The following is an 18,680-nucleotide window of genomic DNA, read 5'->3' on the forward strand; positions in this document are numbered from 1 at the left end:
AGACAAAGACATTGTTTAACTAAATAAATAACCCACGCTGTAGTTCTGTCATATGTTGACTATTGCTCAGTGATGTGGTCAGATGCTGCAGCTGGATGTTAAAGGGTTACAGATGGTTATAGAACCATCACCAAAGTCATGCTGAATCACCCTAAATAATTATCAGTAAAATATAGATTATTGTATTCATTATCGTCTTTTTTCAAAATTATAATAGCATCAAAGCGCCATAAATTATTTACCAAAGACTCTTATTTATCAATAATAAACACAGTTATCTTACTAGAATGTTTATGTACAGAGCAACGCATTTATGGAACATGTGACCAGATAATATAACTTTGGTAGTAAATACAAAAACATTTCTATGATTTATATGACTGAGGTTTGATACATAATTGTTGTTTTATGCCAAGAATGTATTGATGATATATTGTACACATTATGTGTCTTTTTGTATTTTTATATGTGAACCCCAGGAAGAATAGTGACAGCCCTGCTGTGCTAATGGGATCCCATCAATAAACAATGTAAACAACAACAACAATAACAACACAGGTAAACAACAACAGATAAATAACAACAACAGATAAATAACAACAACAGATAAATAACAACAACAGATAAATAACAACAAATAAATAACAATAACAACAACAGATAAATAACAACAACAGATAAATAACAACAACAGATAAATAACAACAGATAAATAACAATAACAACACAGGTAAACAACAACGATGAGCTCTCACCAGCTCGATGCCGTCCATCAGAGTGCTGAAGTTAGGGTTGGTTTTGTATTTCTGGATGACTGAAGATTTCAGAGTTTTACCTGCACACTCAATGAACACCTGCAAACACAACAACAACAACAACACCACCACCACACTGAAACACACGTTAAGGATCACATGACATGTGTTACAGCTATTGTACACTTTGGAACAGGAGGCGTACACAGACACATGCATAGAAACCAACAGTGAGAGAAACAGGAAGTGACATCATCAGTTACTGAACTTTTTCTAAGTAGTAAAGGGTCAAAGTTGTAGTTATTGATCATAGAGAAAAACTGAAGCATGTCTGATCACACACTGATCCATAGATCCATGGGACTTTGATGACTTTACTGAGGTCAGGGTTAACTCTAACCCTGTTGGATGATGTTGGATGTCACATTAAACCCTCTCTCTCTCTGTTTGTTCAGAGCTTCATCACTGATCAATAAATGGAGCTGCTATGGGAACCAGGAGCCCATGAATGGTTTAAAACATGTGGAGTGTGTACCTGAGGTCGGTCCACAGACAGCAGCTGAACCTTCTTCAGCTCCCTCAGACCCCAGAACAACACCTGAGGACACACACAGGTTAGTGTGTGTGTGTGTGTGTGTGTGTGTGTGTGTGTGTGTGTGTGTGTGTGTGTGTGTGTGTGTGTAACCTCTAGTCTGTAGGTGCTGAGCACAGGTCTGATGTTAGCAGGTATAGAGAACAGGCCCCCCTCCTCCTGCTGCAGTGATGGCAGACACTGAGCTCCAGACTGAGGAACCTGTACAGGAAGTCAGCTGACTGAAGAACACAGCCACCAGTTAAATCACAACACAACCACAGGTTTAGGGTCACTGACCTGCAGCAGCTCAAAGGCAGCCAGCAGCTCCCCCCCAGGGTGACCACAGCAGTGTAGCTCACTGTAGCTCAGAGTGGGAGGAGCATAGGGCTGAGATAGGAGACGCACCTCTGGTTCTGTTACTGTGGAGCCCAGGTACTCAGCCTTACCCTGGAACATGCATATCATTATATTATACACCTGTATATAGATCAGGGGTGTATTCCATAAAGGAGGTTCAACAAACTCTAGGTCAACATACCCAGCGATGTAAACTCTGTGTATCTGATTCATTACAGCTGGTATGAAGTGGATTAATCAACCCTGAGTATGTAAACCTTGGGTTACTGACATCCAAGCACGCCATAAAAAGCCATCATCAATGGATCAACGATTACACGAACTACCATGGCAACCACCCAGAAGAAAGTGATTTATTCACCCTGATTTCACCATCATAAGATAAGATAAGCCGGTGTCATGTACTGAGAGCGCATCGTACTGAGATTGTATATGGGCATATATGCCAATGCGCACACATGCACACTACCGCTAAAAAAATAATAATTCCTTTTTTTTTTCAATGTGAACGGACACATGTTTTATTTGTTTATTGGATTAGGTTAGGGTTGGGGTTATAATCTCAGTACAGAGGTAAACTCAGACCGTGACACCGGTGTTTATAGTGAAATATGAGCCTGTTCTAAAGGTAATCACACAGAACGCCACTTCAGAGAATATCGTCGCTTAAATTGCTTGTGAGTGATCGCTTGAACATTGTTGTGCTTTTGGTCTTTTCATCACTCCAGTAACGACTGGGGAATAGTGTAAATAGTGTGAAGTGTGGCTAGTACGGCGGTAAACGCAGACCGTGACATGAATAGTATAAATAAGTATGAATAGTGTAAATAATATAAATAGTGTGAATAGTATATGTGTGTGTGTGCTGCAGTGAGAGGGCTGATCACTTCTTCTACAGTCGTATGTTTACAGCTCTTGTCATAAACAGCTCTACTTACAGTTTAAATGACCAACTTACAGTTACTAAAGGATGAGTTCACTCACAATATAATTAGAATTTAAAAGGTTTATTAAGGAGTATTCCACTTTCATTTAGCCCCAGTAGGTAGAGGAAGTGTACAGCCCTCTCAGTGCAGCCTCAGCTCTACACACAGTGACCACTTAACGTTGCATCATTTATATTGATTTTTAATGTAATGTAGTCGCCACAGTCGTCTGGACGAGTTCTAGATGTCATAAATAAGATCTGATTCCAACCCCTGACCTTTCCTTCAAGCATGCTTCCTTTCCATTGTGCCAGCGCCACTCTATCATAACGGGTCTATATCCACTCTTTTTAATAAATAATGTAAATGTTGAGCCTTAAACATGTATTTCTTTAAATTGACATCTACCCATTACATTATCTACAGGTTTGTATCCAGGGAACTTTACTACAGAAGTCAGTAGGTGTTTTAATACAGATCAATCTTTCTGATTGATCTGTATAGTGTCTTTCTCTAATTGATCTGCATCCACAACATTATTAAGAAAACTACCAAAAAAACCTAACGCAGCACAACATTAGAAATGTTGTGAGCATGTCTGTGGTGTGTGATGTCACTCATGTGTGTCAAAGTAAACTGTTAAGGTAGATTAAAATGTTCCTTGAGAAGCCATGTTCAGGTGGGCGGAGCCACGTAGAAACCCAGGGTTTCTTTGATAAAACCTGCCAGTGACCAGGTTCAGTTCATGGACAATGTTACCATGGTAACAGGCTCAGAGAAAAACATACCTCACGTTTAGGAATGAGATACTCAGAGTTTCCCTCATTTGAACCTGAACATACTCAGAGTTTGAACATAACCTACTTTATGGAATAAACCTCTGGCCTTACCCTGGAACATGTATAACATCACATTATACACCTGTTTATCTAGAACACATCACACCTTTTCCTACACATGAACACATATTAAACACAGACCTGACTCCAACCCCCCTCACACCTCTGACCAGCTTCACTCCAACACCTTCACCCCCCACATCAAAGCTACAGTCTCACCCCAGCTGCCTACAGAGGCTCTCTCCCCTATCTTCCCCCCCTCCTCCCCCCCTCCCACAGAGACACCTTTCTCCATCAAAGAGAGAGATGTGAATAGACTTTTCAGGAGACAAAACCCCCGTAAGTCTTGTGGACGGGACTCTGTCTCTCCTTCTACCTTAAAGCACTGTGCTGATCAGCTGTCTCCAGTGTTCACAGACATTTTTAACACCTCACTGGAGACATGCACCGTACCAGCCTGTTTTAAGGCCTCCACCATCGTTCCTGTCCCTAAAAAGCTGAGGATCACAGGACTTAATGACTACAGACCCATCGCTCTGACATCTGTGGTCATGAAGTCCTTTGAACGCCTCATGCTCTCCCACATCAAGGACATCACTGACCCCCACCTGGACCCCCTGCAGTTTGCCTATAGATCCAACAGGTCCGTAGACGATGCTGTAAACCTGGCTCTCCACTTCATCCTCCAGCACCTGGACTCCCCAGGCTCCTACGCCAGGATCCTGTTTGGACTTCAGCTCTGCTTTCAACACTATAATCCCAGCTCTCCTTCAGGACAAGCTTTCCCAGCTGAACGTGCCAGACTCCACCTGCAGGTGGATCACAGACTTCCTGTCTGACAGGAAGCAGCACATGAAGCTGGGAAAAACCATCTCTGCTCCAGGACCATCAGCACTGGATCTCCTCAGGGCTGTGTTCTTTCTCCTCTGCTCTTCTCCCTGTACACCAACAGCTGCACCTCCTCTCACCAGTCGGTCAAACTCCTGAAGTTTGCAGACGACACGACCATCATCGTCTCATCTCTGATGGAGACGAGTCTGACTACAGGTGGAGACAGACCGGCTGGTGTCCTGGTGCAGCCAGAACAACCTGGAGCTCAACGCTTTAAAGACAGTGGAGATGATAGCAGACTTCAGGAAGAACCCAGCCCCCCTCACCCCCCTCACCCTGGGAGACTCTACAGTGAGCTCTGTGGAGAACTTCTGCTTCCTGGGGACCATCATCACTCAGGACCTCAAGTGGGAGCTGAACATCAGCTCCCTTATCAAAAGAGCTCAGCAGAGGATGTACTTTCTGCGGCAGCTGAAGAAGTTCAGTCTGCCAACAAAGATGATGGTGAACTTCTACAGCTCCATCATCCAGTCCATCCTCTGCTCCTCCATCACCATCTGGTACGCTGCAGCTACGGCCAAGGACAAGGCCAGACTGCAGCGTATCATCCACTCTGCAGAGAAGGTCATCGGCTGCAATCTGTCCTCCCTCCAGGACCTGTACGCCTCCAGGATTTTGAGGCGTGCAGGAAAGATTGTGGCCGACCCCTCCCACCCCGGTCATAAACTGTTTCAATCTCTCCCTTCTGGTAGGAGGTTTAGGTCCATCAGGACCAGAACCTCCAGACACAAAAACAGCTTCTTTCCCTCTGCCACCATCCACATGAACACACCCCAAGTCACCCACTGAACCCCCCCCCCCCCCCACCACCCGATCACCACCTCCACCAGCTTGATATCTGCTGCACTGTATATATATATTTATATTTATCCTATTTATCCTTTATTCTCTATCTATCCTTTATTTATCCCTCATCCTTTATATTTATCATTATTATTATTATTATTATTGTTGCTGGGTTGTTCTTTGTTGTGTTGTTTTTATTTCTTTTTGTTGCTTGTTTTGTGCACCAACCACCAAGTCAAATTCCTTGTACTGTCCTTAAAACTGTACATGGCCAATAAAACATTTCTGATTCTGATTCTGATTAGTCATCATTAATAATATCCACTACAATCATCCATTCATCTGTAATGAGAATCATCTATTCTAGACTTGATTAAATACTAATTAATAATCATCTATAGTTCTAATTATTATTATTATTATTGTGTGTGTTACCAGAGCGTCATCATCATAAACCTCCACCAGGACACGTGGAGGCTCCTGTTGGATGTGATTCAGGTCTCCAGTCAACATGAGACCCTGCATCAGCAGACACTGATTCCAGGTAGGACTGAGAGTCTGAGGAATGATCTGATAACAAGGATGAAGATGATGAAAATGATGAAGATGAAGATGAAGATGATGAAGATGAAGATGAAGATGACCTACTATGGTGGTCTGGCTGTTGTTCATGAAGGTGACTCTAGCGAAGGGGTCAGACAGTCCTGAGGTATCAGCAGCTATCAGACCTCTAGCCTGATACATGTGACACCTGAGCTGGAACAAGTGCTGGTCTACACACACACACACACACACACACACACAGACACAGACACAGACACAGACACAGACACAGACACAGACACAGACACAGACACAGACACAGACACAGACACAGACACAGACACACACGCACACGCACACGCACACGCACACGCACACGCACACGCACACGCACACGCACACACACACACACACACACACACACACACACACACACACACACACACACACACACAGACACACACACACACACACACACTAGTATGAAGAGTATGTTCTCAGTGTGTGTGAGGTAAGCAGAGCCTCTGGTGGTTTCTTCTTTGTTGGTGCAGCGTTACCTGAGCTTTGTAGGTGGGTGGGGGGGTTGTTGGCATCAGCGCCCCCTGTGGTGGGAGTGAATCCTTCAGGAAGACCGTCCAGCATGTGTTCAGCATCAGAACACGCCCCGAACCACAGAAACACATCCAGCTGGGCCTGCACTGAGAGCACCGCCGCACGCTTCACTGGAGACTACTCGCACATGCACGCGCACGCACACACACGCACACGCACACACACGCGCACACACGCGCACACACACACACACACACACAGATATTTGTTTTAGACTCCCTGATGTTCCTGGTTCGTGGGAACCTTCAATTCTCCATTTGAAGACGAAAGAAAAACATTCCTTCATCATTTTTTAAGAGAGAGTTAATAATAATAATAATAATACATTTTATTTAAAAGCATCTTTCAAAACACCCAAGGACAGTGTACAGTGGAGTCATAAAAACTATACAAACAGGAGCAACAGAATAAAACAGAGTACGACAGTGAGATGGTGAGTGTGTGACTAGGTGGAGTAGGATTGTCTGAACAGGTGAGATTTGAGTTTGGATTTGAAGTGTGAGGGTCTATGGTACGGAGGTCAGGGGGGAGAGAGTTCCAGAGCTGGGGAGCAGAGCCCCCCATGGTGACGAGTTCAGGTGGTGGGACAGAGAGCTGGAGAGTGGATGAGGTGTACGGGGAGCCAGGTTATGAAGAGCTTTGAATATAATGAGGAGTATTTTGAAGTTGATTCTTTGTTTTATGGGAAGCCAGTGAAGTTGTTGTAAAATGAGGGTGATATGGTGAGTGGTAGGGGTCCATGTGATGATCCATGCTGCAGAGTTTTGGAGATTTGTTGGGGAGGTAGAAGTGAGTTGTAGTTGTCAATCCGGGAGGTGACGAGGCTGTGGACAAGGATGGCGGTGATGTAGGGGGTGAGAGAGGGGCGGAGATATGTTACGTAGGTGGAAATATGCAGAGCTGTGATGGTATTGATGTGAGATGTGTACTGTTGAGGATGACAGAACCCTGGGGTACACAAGCAGGGACAGGGAAAGTGTTGGACTTAGTTAAAATGTGTACGACCAGAAAGATTGGAAGTGAACCAAGCGAGGGGGAGCTTATGCCAATTGGAAAGAGTTTGTCAAGGAGAATGGAGTGAGAGATGGTGTCAAAAGCTGTGGTGAGGTGGAGGTGAATGAGAATGGAAAGTAAACCAGAGTTGGAAGCTATGAGGAGCTCGTGAGTGATTATGAGAAGTGCTGTGAAGGAGACGGAAACCGGATTGAAACTGATCGTAGATATTGTTAGTGAAGAGATGGTTATAGAGTTGAGCGGCAACAGATTTTTCAATTATTTTGAAGGGACGGTTTGAAATGTGACGTAGGTTGTTGAAGTTGAACAGTACCAGAGATGAGTGAATGATATTAGTGATGAAGGGGACAAGTGAAGGGAGGCAGGATCACCAAGAACTGTAGGGAGAAGCTCAAGCTGAGGGTGTGAGGGTTTAGATTTGAGGATTAAATCAGAAATTGCTTGGACAGGGGGAAGGATGAAGCTGGAAAATGTAGTTGTAAGGGATGAGTGGGGGGCTGAAGAGTCCACTCCAGAAACAGCAGCTCCACATGAGGTCAGGTGGTGGTGGATATTGGAGATCATGGAGATAATGGACATGAGTGAGTGGTGGGGGGGAGAGTCAGGGGGTTTATAATATTGGTGAGGAGAGAAGAGAGTTTTAGATTTATGTTGATTGGAGTGAATTAAACCAGAGTAGTAGGTGGATTTGGCAGAGGAGAGATGTTCTCGTATTGTATACAGTAGTTCATGTACATTTGTTTGTGGACAGTGAGTCCAGTTTTATTGTATAGCCGTTCCAACTGTCGTCCTTGGGATTTGAGCTGACGGAGGGCTGTGGTGAACCAGGGTGTGGAGCGGGTGAAGGAGACAAATCTGGTTTTGAGGAGCATGAGTGTCCAAAAGGTTCTAGAGATTATTACTGTTGTAGTGATCGTCAGGTGAGCTATTGGGATTAGTACTGGGGAGATTATTAATGTCTGAGGAGAAGGTGGCAGTGTTTATATCTTTGATTGTGTGGAAAGAAATGGTTAGAGAAGATGATTTTAGAGAGAGAGACAGAGAGGTTGTGATGAGCATATGGTCAGAGTATGGGAGTGAATGAGGTTTACAGGCAGTGAGACCACAGCAACAGACGAAATCCAGGATGTGACCTTTACAGTGAGTAAGGAAATGGATGTGTTGTTGTAGACCAAAACTATCTAAACAAGATGAAAAGTCTTTGGAGAGAGCATTACTGTTATTGTCCATATGAATATTGAAGTCACCAAGGAGGAGCGCGTTTTGAGATGAAGGTAAGAAATGAGTCAGCAGGTGATAGTAAAGGTTTAAAGAGTCCTTGTTATGTTTGGGTGGGTGGGAGATGGTGGAAACAACTGTAAGAGAAGGTCCAGGCAGCAGTGAGGTGGAGTACTCAACACAAGGACGGAAATACGTCATCCAGGGGTCCAGGTAAGAATAAACAGCTGCTCATAAAACTGACAACAGCAAACTAACATAGATATGGTTCACACACCAACAATCCTTTAGTCACTGTGTAATCACAACATCCAATACTTAGAAACAATGTTTTATTCGTTTAGCAGCAGCAGCAAAGATACACCAGCGTTCACTCTGTAGGAAACCAAACCAGTATACATCAAAGTTCAAACATCTGGTATCTGTGTGTGTGTGTGTGTGTGTGTGTGTACCTTGAGGAACAGTGTGATCAGTTTCCCACAGTTCACTCCTCTGGTCTCCCAGCCCTCAGAGTACAGAAGGTCACGGGTTCTGATCCTGGCGTACGCCACACGCTTGTTGTTGCAGAGCAACCACACAAAGGTGTCAGGCACTGTGTGCTGAGGCTACACACACACACACACACACACACACACACACACACAAACCAGTTTAAAGCCTTTAGTACATAGTATAACATATTTAATCTGGTCTTTGTGGTACCTCCTCCACCAGGAAGCGTAGTTGTTGTGTGACCTCAGAGACTTCCTGCAGCATCACCTTCATACCTCCGGCTTTCCTCGTCCTCCTGGTGATGGATTGAGCCTTAGCCATCAGACTCTCCTGTAGAAGTTCACACAGTTAGAGAGTGTGTGTGTGTGTGTGTGTGTGTGTGTTTGCTCACCAGTTCTCGTTTACACATGGTCAGACGCTTCCTGTCCAAATTTGTCAGAAAACTGGACTTTAGCTCCGCCTTAAATTTAGCGTCAGCAGCCTCCATGAAGCTCCTACACACACACACACGTGCACAGGTATGTGACTTACACTATGTAGCAAAGTTACTACAAATTAGCAGCTGTAAACATCTGTACACACACCTGGCGTTGATGCAGAACTCCCTGATTGTGGCCCTGAGCGTGGGCTCTGAGGAGGGGTCAGACATCCTGTGGAGCTCTGTGGCTTTGGCCACGCCCTCCTCCTGATGACACACAGGTCAGAGGGTGAACAGGTATCACACACAGACACACCCCTGTGATTATGTTAACCCTGAAACCATGTGACCTACGAACAGAGACGCCATGCTGTCCAACATGTTGGAGTTGTAGAGGCGATAGGTTCGATCCTCCCACTGACTCACTACGCTGATACATGGCTTCCTCTGATCCACAGGGAGGTACATGTAGAACCTGAGACACACACACAGACACACACACATGCGCATGCTTAGCAACACTTTTAGCGTTTAGCAAGGAGTTGTTAGCTACAGTACATACTTTTGCATCACATAAGCTGCAAACTTTTCTATCAATGTTGAATTACATTGTCTCTGTCAAATAAATAACTTAAAGCAGAACTACAGTAAGTAACTTTTTCACCTTAATAAATCTTCCTCGTAGTCCCTCTGAGGGTAATACTGTACATGTGTTTATGGGGTGATCGGGGGTCTTTCATCCCCACCCCGCTGTCTCTGGCCAGAAAACAGCAACTTTCTCTCCCTCCAACCCGGTCTCACAGTTCTGTACTGCTTTATTACAGCCCAATACACATTAAAGGTGCGTTCACACCGAACACAACTGTAGCGACTGTAGTCACTTCAATCGCCCGTGATGAGTCGCTTGAAGGGAGGAGCTGCTGCCTCGGGGGTGCAGAGTGACAACCAAAAGGGACCTTTAGGGGGCGTACTAAGCATAAGTCTGTTAAACTCTATCAGTTGTGAGTGTTAAACACTGAGATGTTTGAGGAAACACTGCATGTGTTTCTCCTCAGCAGAGATCTGCTGCTGCTGCAGACAAGGAGAGCTGAGGTAAAGGTAGCACTGCCTTGGGCCACAGTGTTTTAAGTGGGAGCCTCTGTCATCATCAACATCTGTGATAAACACCTACAACATGAGACATAAATGATGGACAGTTGGTCATATGAAATATTGATTAGGTTATAGCATTAGGAGGACACAGTGCAGGGAGAGCTGCTGGTATGGAGGTGATGACATCATTCTGAAGGTAGAAATCAATGTTAAAACAGGACCAGAACGTATCAGATCATTAAAGTCTGACTATTGTTATTATATAAACTTGGCAGCTCTGCTCTTAGCAACACGTATAGAATCAGAATCAACTTTATTGGCCATGTAATATATGTTAAACACACCAGCAATTTGACTTAGTGAACTATGCTCGCTCTAACAATGTAAACATTAAATAATAACAATCAACTTGAAAAAATATGAACATAAATATAAACAGTAGTTAAAGACTGATACGTGCAAAACTAAATAAAATAATATAACAAGATAATAAAAAGATAATAATCTAAAGAAAGGTGTGTGTGTGTGTGTGTGTGTGTGTGTGGAGCGAACATTTATTATTATTATTTTTATTTATTTTAGTAGGGACAGTACATATTAATGAACATTAAAAAAAACATGAATATGTCAGATTGTAGCCAACGACTAATTTCCATCTGTTGTCCTTAGACAGGCTGATGTAATAAAATGTTACACTTAACAATAAAACATGGTGAGACATAAAACAATATACAAAAGGATTACATACAGGACAAAGAACATAGGGATCATAAAATACAGTAACTTTTCATGTAAATGGAACAACTACACTATCAGGAGAATAAACGATGCTGTAGGGAGAAGAAATGTACAGAAGAAAGAAAAACAGTTCACGTCCACATAGTCAGAGTTGGTCAATCACAGGAGCTTCATTATCATAATCATTTATTATAAAGTGCCACTGTGCACTGTGAATATCTCCCCGACACGGTCCATGTTCCACCTGAAACTTTGTCAACGGCTTCCAAGTTTGTGCATCTGTTATTTTGGAGTCATTTGGTAATAAATGTTTATTTTAATATGATTTCACTTCTGGACGGCACGGCAAGTTAAACCTATTCAGCTTTTGACCTCAGAGTGTGAGGGGGCGCTAGCGCACCATCTATATCTATTTCACTGCACAGCTCATCACCCGAGCAAGAGTCACGTGTGCAGCCAGAGCCAATCGCTGAGCACACAGCCAATCAGACATGGACTGAGAGAGAGGAAGATAGGGGGGAGGGGCTTCTGAGCAGTCGTGCTCGCAGGGTTAGGGTTAGGGTTAAAACCCTAACCCTAACCCTAACCCTAGCAAAGCTCTTAAGCTCTTCTTCAGCAAACCTGGTCCAGAACGTCACACAGTGCGGTTTCCTCATTGATGTCTTCTGCCATTCGTTTAGCTTATGTACCGCCCACTTTTCTTAAAGCCACGGCATACCCAATCCCAGCGACTATGACGTTGTGATTCTCACTTTTAAGGGCGCTCCACTTACTCCTCATTTCACATTCATCCAGCGTGTCAGCCCTGAGAGTGAGGTATTAGCCCCGTTTAGTGGATTCAGTCAGGGCTGCTGAGCACCTCCAGCTCCTCCTTTGTGGTAGACATCTTGTTCTGGAGTCGATCAAATTTATACGTTTTTCTGCCAACCGGGCTCTTGTAGTCCTCTTGTTCGGCTTTCACTTGTTTATTGTCAGCTAGTAGATTAACAGATGACCTTACAGTCTTATGGGTGGGCTGTTAGCTTCAGTCAGAAGTTAAACAATCTTTGATGACTATTCCTGATTCAGTCTTCAATGCTTTCCTTGGGACTGAGCCTTGGTTTACAGCTGAAGACAACTGCTGTTTAACTTGGTTTAAACCCGCTTAACTGTTTGTATCTTTGGTTTCAGCCCTCTGAAAAGGCTAGCCAGGAGGACACAATGTCATAACCCGTGTTTGTCTTTGTTGGTTTTATTCACACTTTATTGACCACAGTGGTAGACCACAGGTTATAAACCTGAAACAGGATAAATGCTTTATCACATTACACTCATCACACTTATTACCAGTGCTAACAGGTTGATTTAGCAGTCATTACATACCACTGGGCCGTGTTCCCTGGCAACGATCTGGTTGTGACCGTATTGGCTCAGTCACAACTGCAGCTAACTATGCCAAGGTTTCAAAGCTGAATTTATAGCGGTCATTTTGAAACACAGTGACATCACTGAGGTGTCATCACTGCTCTTAAGTTACTATGACTACCTGTCAACATAAGTTCCTTCCTTTTTAACTTTTAATTTTCTAGACATTAATTTTGTTAAGTGACTTTGACCCAAACACTTAGCAACACTCTTAGCGTCACAATTAGCATCACATTTAGCAACATGTTTAGCAACAAGTTTATCAAATGATTAGCAGCACGTTTACTGTGTGTTTCTCTCTGTGTGTGTGTGTGTGTGTGTGTGTGTGTCGTACCGGTTTCCCTCCACAACTCGCGGTCTGACAGGGGGCGTGGCCGAATAGGCGATGAAACTGCTGGAGGAGGGGTCTCTGGGTAGGAGGGGGGAAGAGGGGCTGGAGGGGCTGGATGGAGACACGTCCCCGCTGTCGGGCACGTCTAGGGCATGACGTCTGCGGCTAACGCCGGGGCTACCGGAGGGTGTGGCTGACTCCAGCACATTTCCATTGTTACCTGAGCACAGGCAGCCAATAGCAGTGAGAGACCTGTCTCTAAGGGGACCATGAGTACCATCACAGTTGTCTCGTGTTTCACACCATGTGAGTCAGTGGGAGGAGCCTCTGTGCCGTCATAGATGCACTGCAGGTTGAAGTTAAACAAATGCTGCTGAACTCACCCTGGGAGAACTCAAAGCTGATTGGTTTGTCTCCAATCTTCCTGTCAATCATCGTGGCTTCAAACAGAGCGCCGAACAACAGGAAGCTACACTTGTGGTCCTCTTTCACCTGCACACACACACACACACACACACACACACACACACACACACACACACACACACACACACACACACACACACACACACACACACACACACACACACACACACACACACACACACACACACAGAGACAGTGAGACACACACACACAAAAACACACACACACACACAGTGAGACACACACACACAAACACACACACACACACACACACACACAGTGAGACACACACACACACACACACATACACACACACACACACACAAAAACACACACACACACACAGTGAGACACACACACACAAAAACACACACACACACACACACACACACACACACACACACAGTGAGACACACACACACACACACACACACACACACACACACACACACACACGACACACACACACACACACACACACACACACACACACACACACACACACACACACACACACACACACACACACACACACACACACACACACACACACTTATTGAACATGTGGCCCTGCTGCCGTTGAGTAGAGTAGCGTCTAGTTTACTGGTTCCTAACAGGTCTAATGGTTCACCTCAGGGGGAGGCTCCACGGGGAGAACCTCGGCTGTCTTCCCTTTGTCGTCATCAGCGGCACCCCCGGCTGGTCCGGCTCCTCCTCCTGCTGGGCTCTTCCCGTCCTTGGCACCTGGTTTTCCCGCCTTGGCGTCTTTGGAGGCTTTGGCTCGGTGCCTGGCCTCGGAGCTTGTCCCCCCGGTGAGGATCTCCACGGCCAGCTCCAGGTAGATCCGCCCCCTGATGGCAGCCGAAGGTCACCCTCAGCACCTCAGCATGCGCATGCCAACATTCACTCTGTGAGGCTGACCTGTAGGACACGCCCTCTCCCACGCCCTCGTTCAGCTCTCCGCTGTGGTCGTCCCCCCCCCACGAGTTGCGAGCAGACCCGTACAGGTTGATCCAGGCGGGGCCAAAGGTAGGCAAGAAACCTGAGGGGGAGGAGCCAAGGTTCACAGACTGAACTTTAGGACACGCCCCAACGCTGTTTCCTACCTTTGTCTCCATCCTGTTCGTTAGAAACACGCCTCAAGTCAATATAATGGGTCGCTATAGCAACGTCATTCATGCTGCCCTCGTCCCAGACCTGTGAAGAGTCAAAGGTCAAAGGTCAGTAGTCAGAGCAGTGGGAGGTGTTCAGAGTGAAAGGAGAACCTGTATCTTCAGCCTCTGACACAGAGGAGGGAACATCTCAGTGAAGACAATCTGCTCGTTCCACACTGGCTCTGCTGTGGACTTCTGAGTGGACGTCCGACCCTGAGGGGGAGGAGCCAACACGTTCATCCAATCACTGTTCTCCTGAGGTCTCCTGATGACTCACCACTCTGTTGAAGAAGCTGACGACCACGTAGGGGTCAATGAGGGCGGAGCTGTCCTTGATGAAGGCCTTAGTGACGTTGGCCATGAGGCCCGTGTTGTTCTTGGGGAGTTCCTCCGCTCTGAACACCTTCACACAGAACCGAGCCCACGGACGCTCAGAGGGGAAGCCCTCAGGGATCAGCAGGTGCCTGGGGGAGGAGCCACAGCACACATGACCCCCCCCATGGGCGACACACACTTACTAGTTAGCACTGACACTGGGCTGGTGTTCTAAAGCAGCTGGTCATCAGTTAACACAGACACCATTTTGATCAGAACAGCAGTGAAGCTGGGAGACAGTGAAGGATTGTCTCCCAGTCTGTGTACTACTGGTTTATATTGATTTATACTGGTTTATATTGATTTATACCTGGTTTATATTGATTTATACTGGTTTATATTGATTTATACTGGTTTATATTGATTTATACCTGGTTTATATTGATTTATACTGGTTTATATTGGTTTATACTGGTTTATATTGATTTATACCTGGTTTATATTGATTTATACTGGTTTATATTGATTTATACTAGTTTACATTGACTTATACTGGTTTATATTGATTTATACTGGTTTATATTGATTTATACTAGTTTATATTGACTTATACTAGTTTATATTGACTTATACTGGTTTATATTGACTTATACTGGTTTATATTGATTTATACTGGTTTATATTGGTTTATACTGGTTTATATTGATTTATACTGGTTTATATTGGTTTATACTGGTTTATATTGACTTATACTGGTTTATATTGATTTATACTGGTTTATATTGGTTTATACTGGTTTATATTGATTTATACTGGTTTATATTGATTTATACTGGTTTATATTGGTTTATACTGGTTTATATTGACTTATACTGGTTTATATTGACTTATACTGGTTTATATTGACTTATACTGGTTTATATTGATTTACACTGGTTTATATTGATTTACACTGGTTTATATTGATTTACACTGGTTTATATTGATTTATACTGGTTTATATTGATTTATACTGGTTTATATTGATTTACACTGGTTTATATTGTTTATACTGGTTTATATTGTTTATACTGGTTTATATTGACTTATACTGGTTTATATTGATTTATACTGGTTTATATTGGTTTATACTGGTTTATATTGATTTATACTGGTTTATATTGGTTTATACTGGTTTATATTGACTTATACTGGTTTATATTGATTTATACTGGTTTATATTGGTTTATACTGGTTTATATTGATTTATACTGGTTTATATTGATTTATACTGGTTTATATTGGTTTATACTGGTTTATATTGACTTATACTGGTTTATATTGATTTACACTGGTTTATATTGATTTACACTGGTTTATATTGATTTACACTGGTTTATATTGATTTATACTGGTTTATATTGATTTACACTGGTTTATATTGTTTATACTGGTTTATATTGTTTATACTGGTTTATATTGTTTATACTGGTTTATATTGATTTATACTGGTTTATACTGGTTTATATTGATTTATACTGGTTTATATTGATTTATACTGGTTTATACTGGTTTATATTGTTTATACTGGTTTATATTGATTTATACTGGTTTATATTGATTTATACTGGTTTATATTGATTTATACTGGTTTATATTGTTTATACTGGTTTATATTGATTTATACTGGTTTATATTGGTTTATATTGATTTATACTGGTTTATATTGATTTACACTGGTTTATATTGATTTACACTGGTTTATATTGATTTACACTGGTTTATATTGATTTACACTGGTTTATATTGTTTATACTGGGTTATATTGTTTATACTGGTTTATATTGATTTACACTGGTTTATATTGTTTACACTGGTTTATATTGTTTACACTGGGTTATATTGATTTACACTGGTTTATATTGATTTACACTGGTTTATATTGATTTATACTGGTTTATATTGTTTATACTGGTTTATATTGATTTATACTGGTTTATATTGTTTATACTGGTTTATATTGTTTATACTGGTTTATATTGATTTATACTGGTTTATATTGATTTATACTGGTTTATACTGGTTTATATTGATTTATACTGGTTTATATTGATTTATACTGGTTTATATTGTTTATACTGGTTTATATTGATTTATACTGGTTTATATTGATTTATACTGGTTTATATTGTTTATACTGGTTTATATTGATTTATACTGGTTTATATTGGTTTATATTGATTTATACTGGTTTATATTGATTTATACTGGTTTATATTGATTTATACTGGTTTATATTGATTTACACTGGTTTATATTGATTTACACTGGTTTATATTGATTTACACTGGTTTATATTGATTTACACTGGTTTATATTGGTTTATACTGGTTTATATTGATTTACACTGGTTTATATTGATTTACACTGGTTTATATTGATTTACACTGGTTTATATTGATTTACACTGGTTTATATTGATTTATACTGGTTTATATTGTTTATACTGGGTTATATTGATTTAAACTGGTTTATATTGATTTATACTGGTTTATATTGTTTATACTGGGTTATATTGTTTATACTGGTTTATATTGATTTACACTGGTTTATATTGATTTATACTGGTTTATATTGTTTATACTGGGTTATATTGTTTATACTGGTTTATATTGATTTACACTGGTTTATATTGTTTATACTGGTTTATATTGATTTACACTGGTTTATATTGATTTACACTGGTTTATATTGATTTATACTGGTTTATATTGTTTATACTGGGTTATATTGTTTATACTGGTTTATATTGATTTACACTGGTTTATATTGTTTATACTGGGTTATATTGATTTACACTGGTTTATATTGATTTATACTGGTTTATATTGTTTATACTGGTTTATATTGGTTTATATTGATTTATACTGGTTTATATTGATTTACACTGGTTTATATTGATTTATACTGGTTTATATTGTTTATACTGGGTTATATTGATTTATACTGGTTTATATTGTCTATACTGGGTTATATTGATTTACACTGGTTTATATTGATTTATACTGGTTTATATTGTTTATACTGGGTTATATTGTTTATACTGGTTTATATTGATTTACACTGGTTTATATTGTTTATACTGGGTTATATTGATTTACACTGGTTTATATTGATTTATACTGGTTTATATTGTTTATACTGGGTTATATTGTTTATACTGGTTTATATTGTTTATACTGGGTTATATTGTTTATACTGGTTTATATTGTTTATACTGGTTTATATTGTTTATACTGGTTTATATGTGTTGTGTCAAACAATGGGTGTGCTGTTGGTGAGCTCTGCCTCCTCCTCTGCTGCATACCCGAGTGGCTCGGCAGGTGCGTAGGTTTGGGCAATCAGCAGAGCATCTGCGTGTTTGTCATGTTCTCAGCAGTAACAAGGATCAAACAGCATGTGAACAGCTGTACCAGACACTACATGTTTGGAGGACTTTCTCTACTACAAACTGACTCACTCATAAGAGAAGACACCACCGGTAAGAGCTTGTTGCTCCGTGGATGTGCTCCATTCACAGTCTTAAATGTTTATGACAATGTTGCATTCAGGGACGCTCTGTATTTCTCAAATGTGACCGAGTATGTAATGTTTTTTGTTGTGGATTAGATTAAAACATTATTTGGATATAATTTCAATACTCGAAAATACAGAATTGAAGTTTAAAAATTTAGTATATTACATATTAGCGTAAAATATAAACAATATGGTTAAAATATAAACAATGATTTAATTCATAAATTAATAAATATTGTT

At 41.6% G+C, this 18,680-nt stretch overlaps 1 protein-coding gene across 2 annotated transcripts in view; it reads right to left on the reverse strand.

The window, feature by feature from the left end:
• fer1l6 (fer-1 like family member 6) overlaps positions 1 to 18,680 on the reverse strand; it is a 43,852-nt gene that overhangs the window by 18,550 nt on the left and 6,622 nt on the right. For both annotated transcript variants that reach the window (XM_028435607.1, XM_028435606.1), the window contains exons 9-27: positions 14,848 to 15,034; positions 14,682 to 14,783; positions 14,523 to 14,613; positions 14,338 to 14,458; positions 14,048 to 14,267; positions 13,374 to 13,482; positions 12,994 to 13,210; positions 9,780 to 9,900; positions 9,592 to 9,692; positions 9,399 to 9,501; positions 9,218 to 9,337; positions 8,968 to 9,120; positions 6,229 to 6,400; positions 5,777 to 5,901; positions 5,564 to 5,698; positions 1,627 to 1,776; positions 1,441 to 1,548; positions 1,291 to 1,353; positions 756 to 854 (exon numbers count right to left, since the gene is read on the reverse strand). In XM_028435607.1, the coding sequence (XP_028291408.1) occupies positions 756 to 854; positions 1,291 to 1,353; positions 1,441 to 1,548; positions 1,627 to 1,776; positions 5,564 to 5,698; positions 5,777 to 5,901; positions 6,229 to 6,400; positions 8,968 to 9,120; positions 9,218 to 9,337; positions 9,399 to 9,501; positions 9,592 to 9,692; positions 9,780 to 9,900; positions 12,994 to 13,210; positions 13,374 to 13,482; positions 14,048 to 14,267; positions 14,338 to 14,458; positions 14,523 to 14,613; positions 14,682 to 14,783; positions 14,848 to 15,034 (2,497 nt within the window). The remainder of the gene's footprint in view (positions 1 to 755; positions 855 to 1,290; positions 1,354 to 1,440; positions 1,549 to 1,626; positions 1,777 to 5,563; positions 5,699 to 5,776; positions 5,902 to 6,228; positions 6,401 to 8,967; positions 9,121 to 9,217; positions 9,338 to 9,398; positions 9,502 to 9,591; positions 9,693 to 9,779; positions 9,901 to 12,993; positions 13,211 to 13,373; positions 13,483 to 14,047; positions 14,268 to 14,337; positions 14,459 to 14,522; positions 14,614 to 14,681; positions 14,784 to 14,847; positions 15,035 to 18,680) is intronic.

Source organism: Gouania willdenowi, chromosome 21, assembly GCF_900634775.1.
Source record: "Gouania willdenowi chromosome 21, fGouWil2.1, whole genome shotgun sequence".
In the NCBI taxonomy this organism is placed as follows: domain Eukaryota; kingdom Metazoa; phylum Chordata; class Actinopteri; order Blenniiformes; family Gobiesocidae; genus Gouania; species Gouania willdenowi.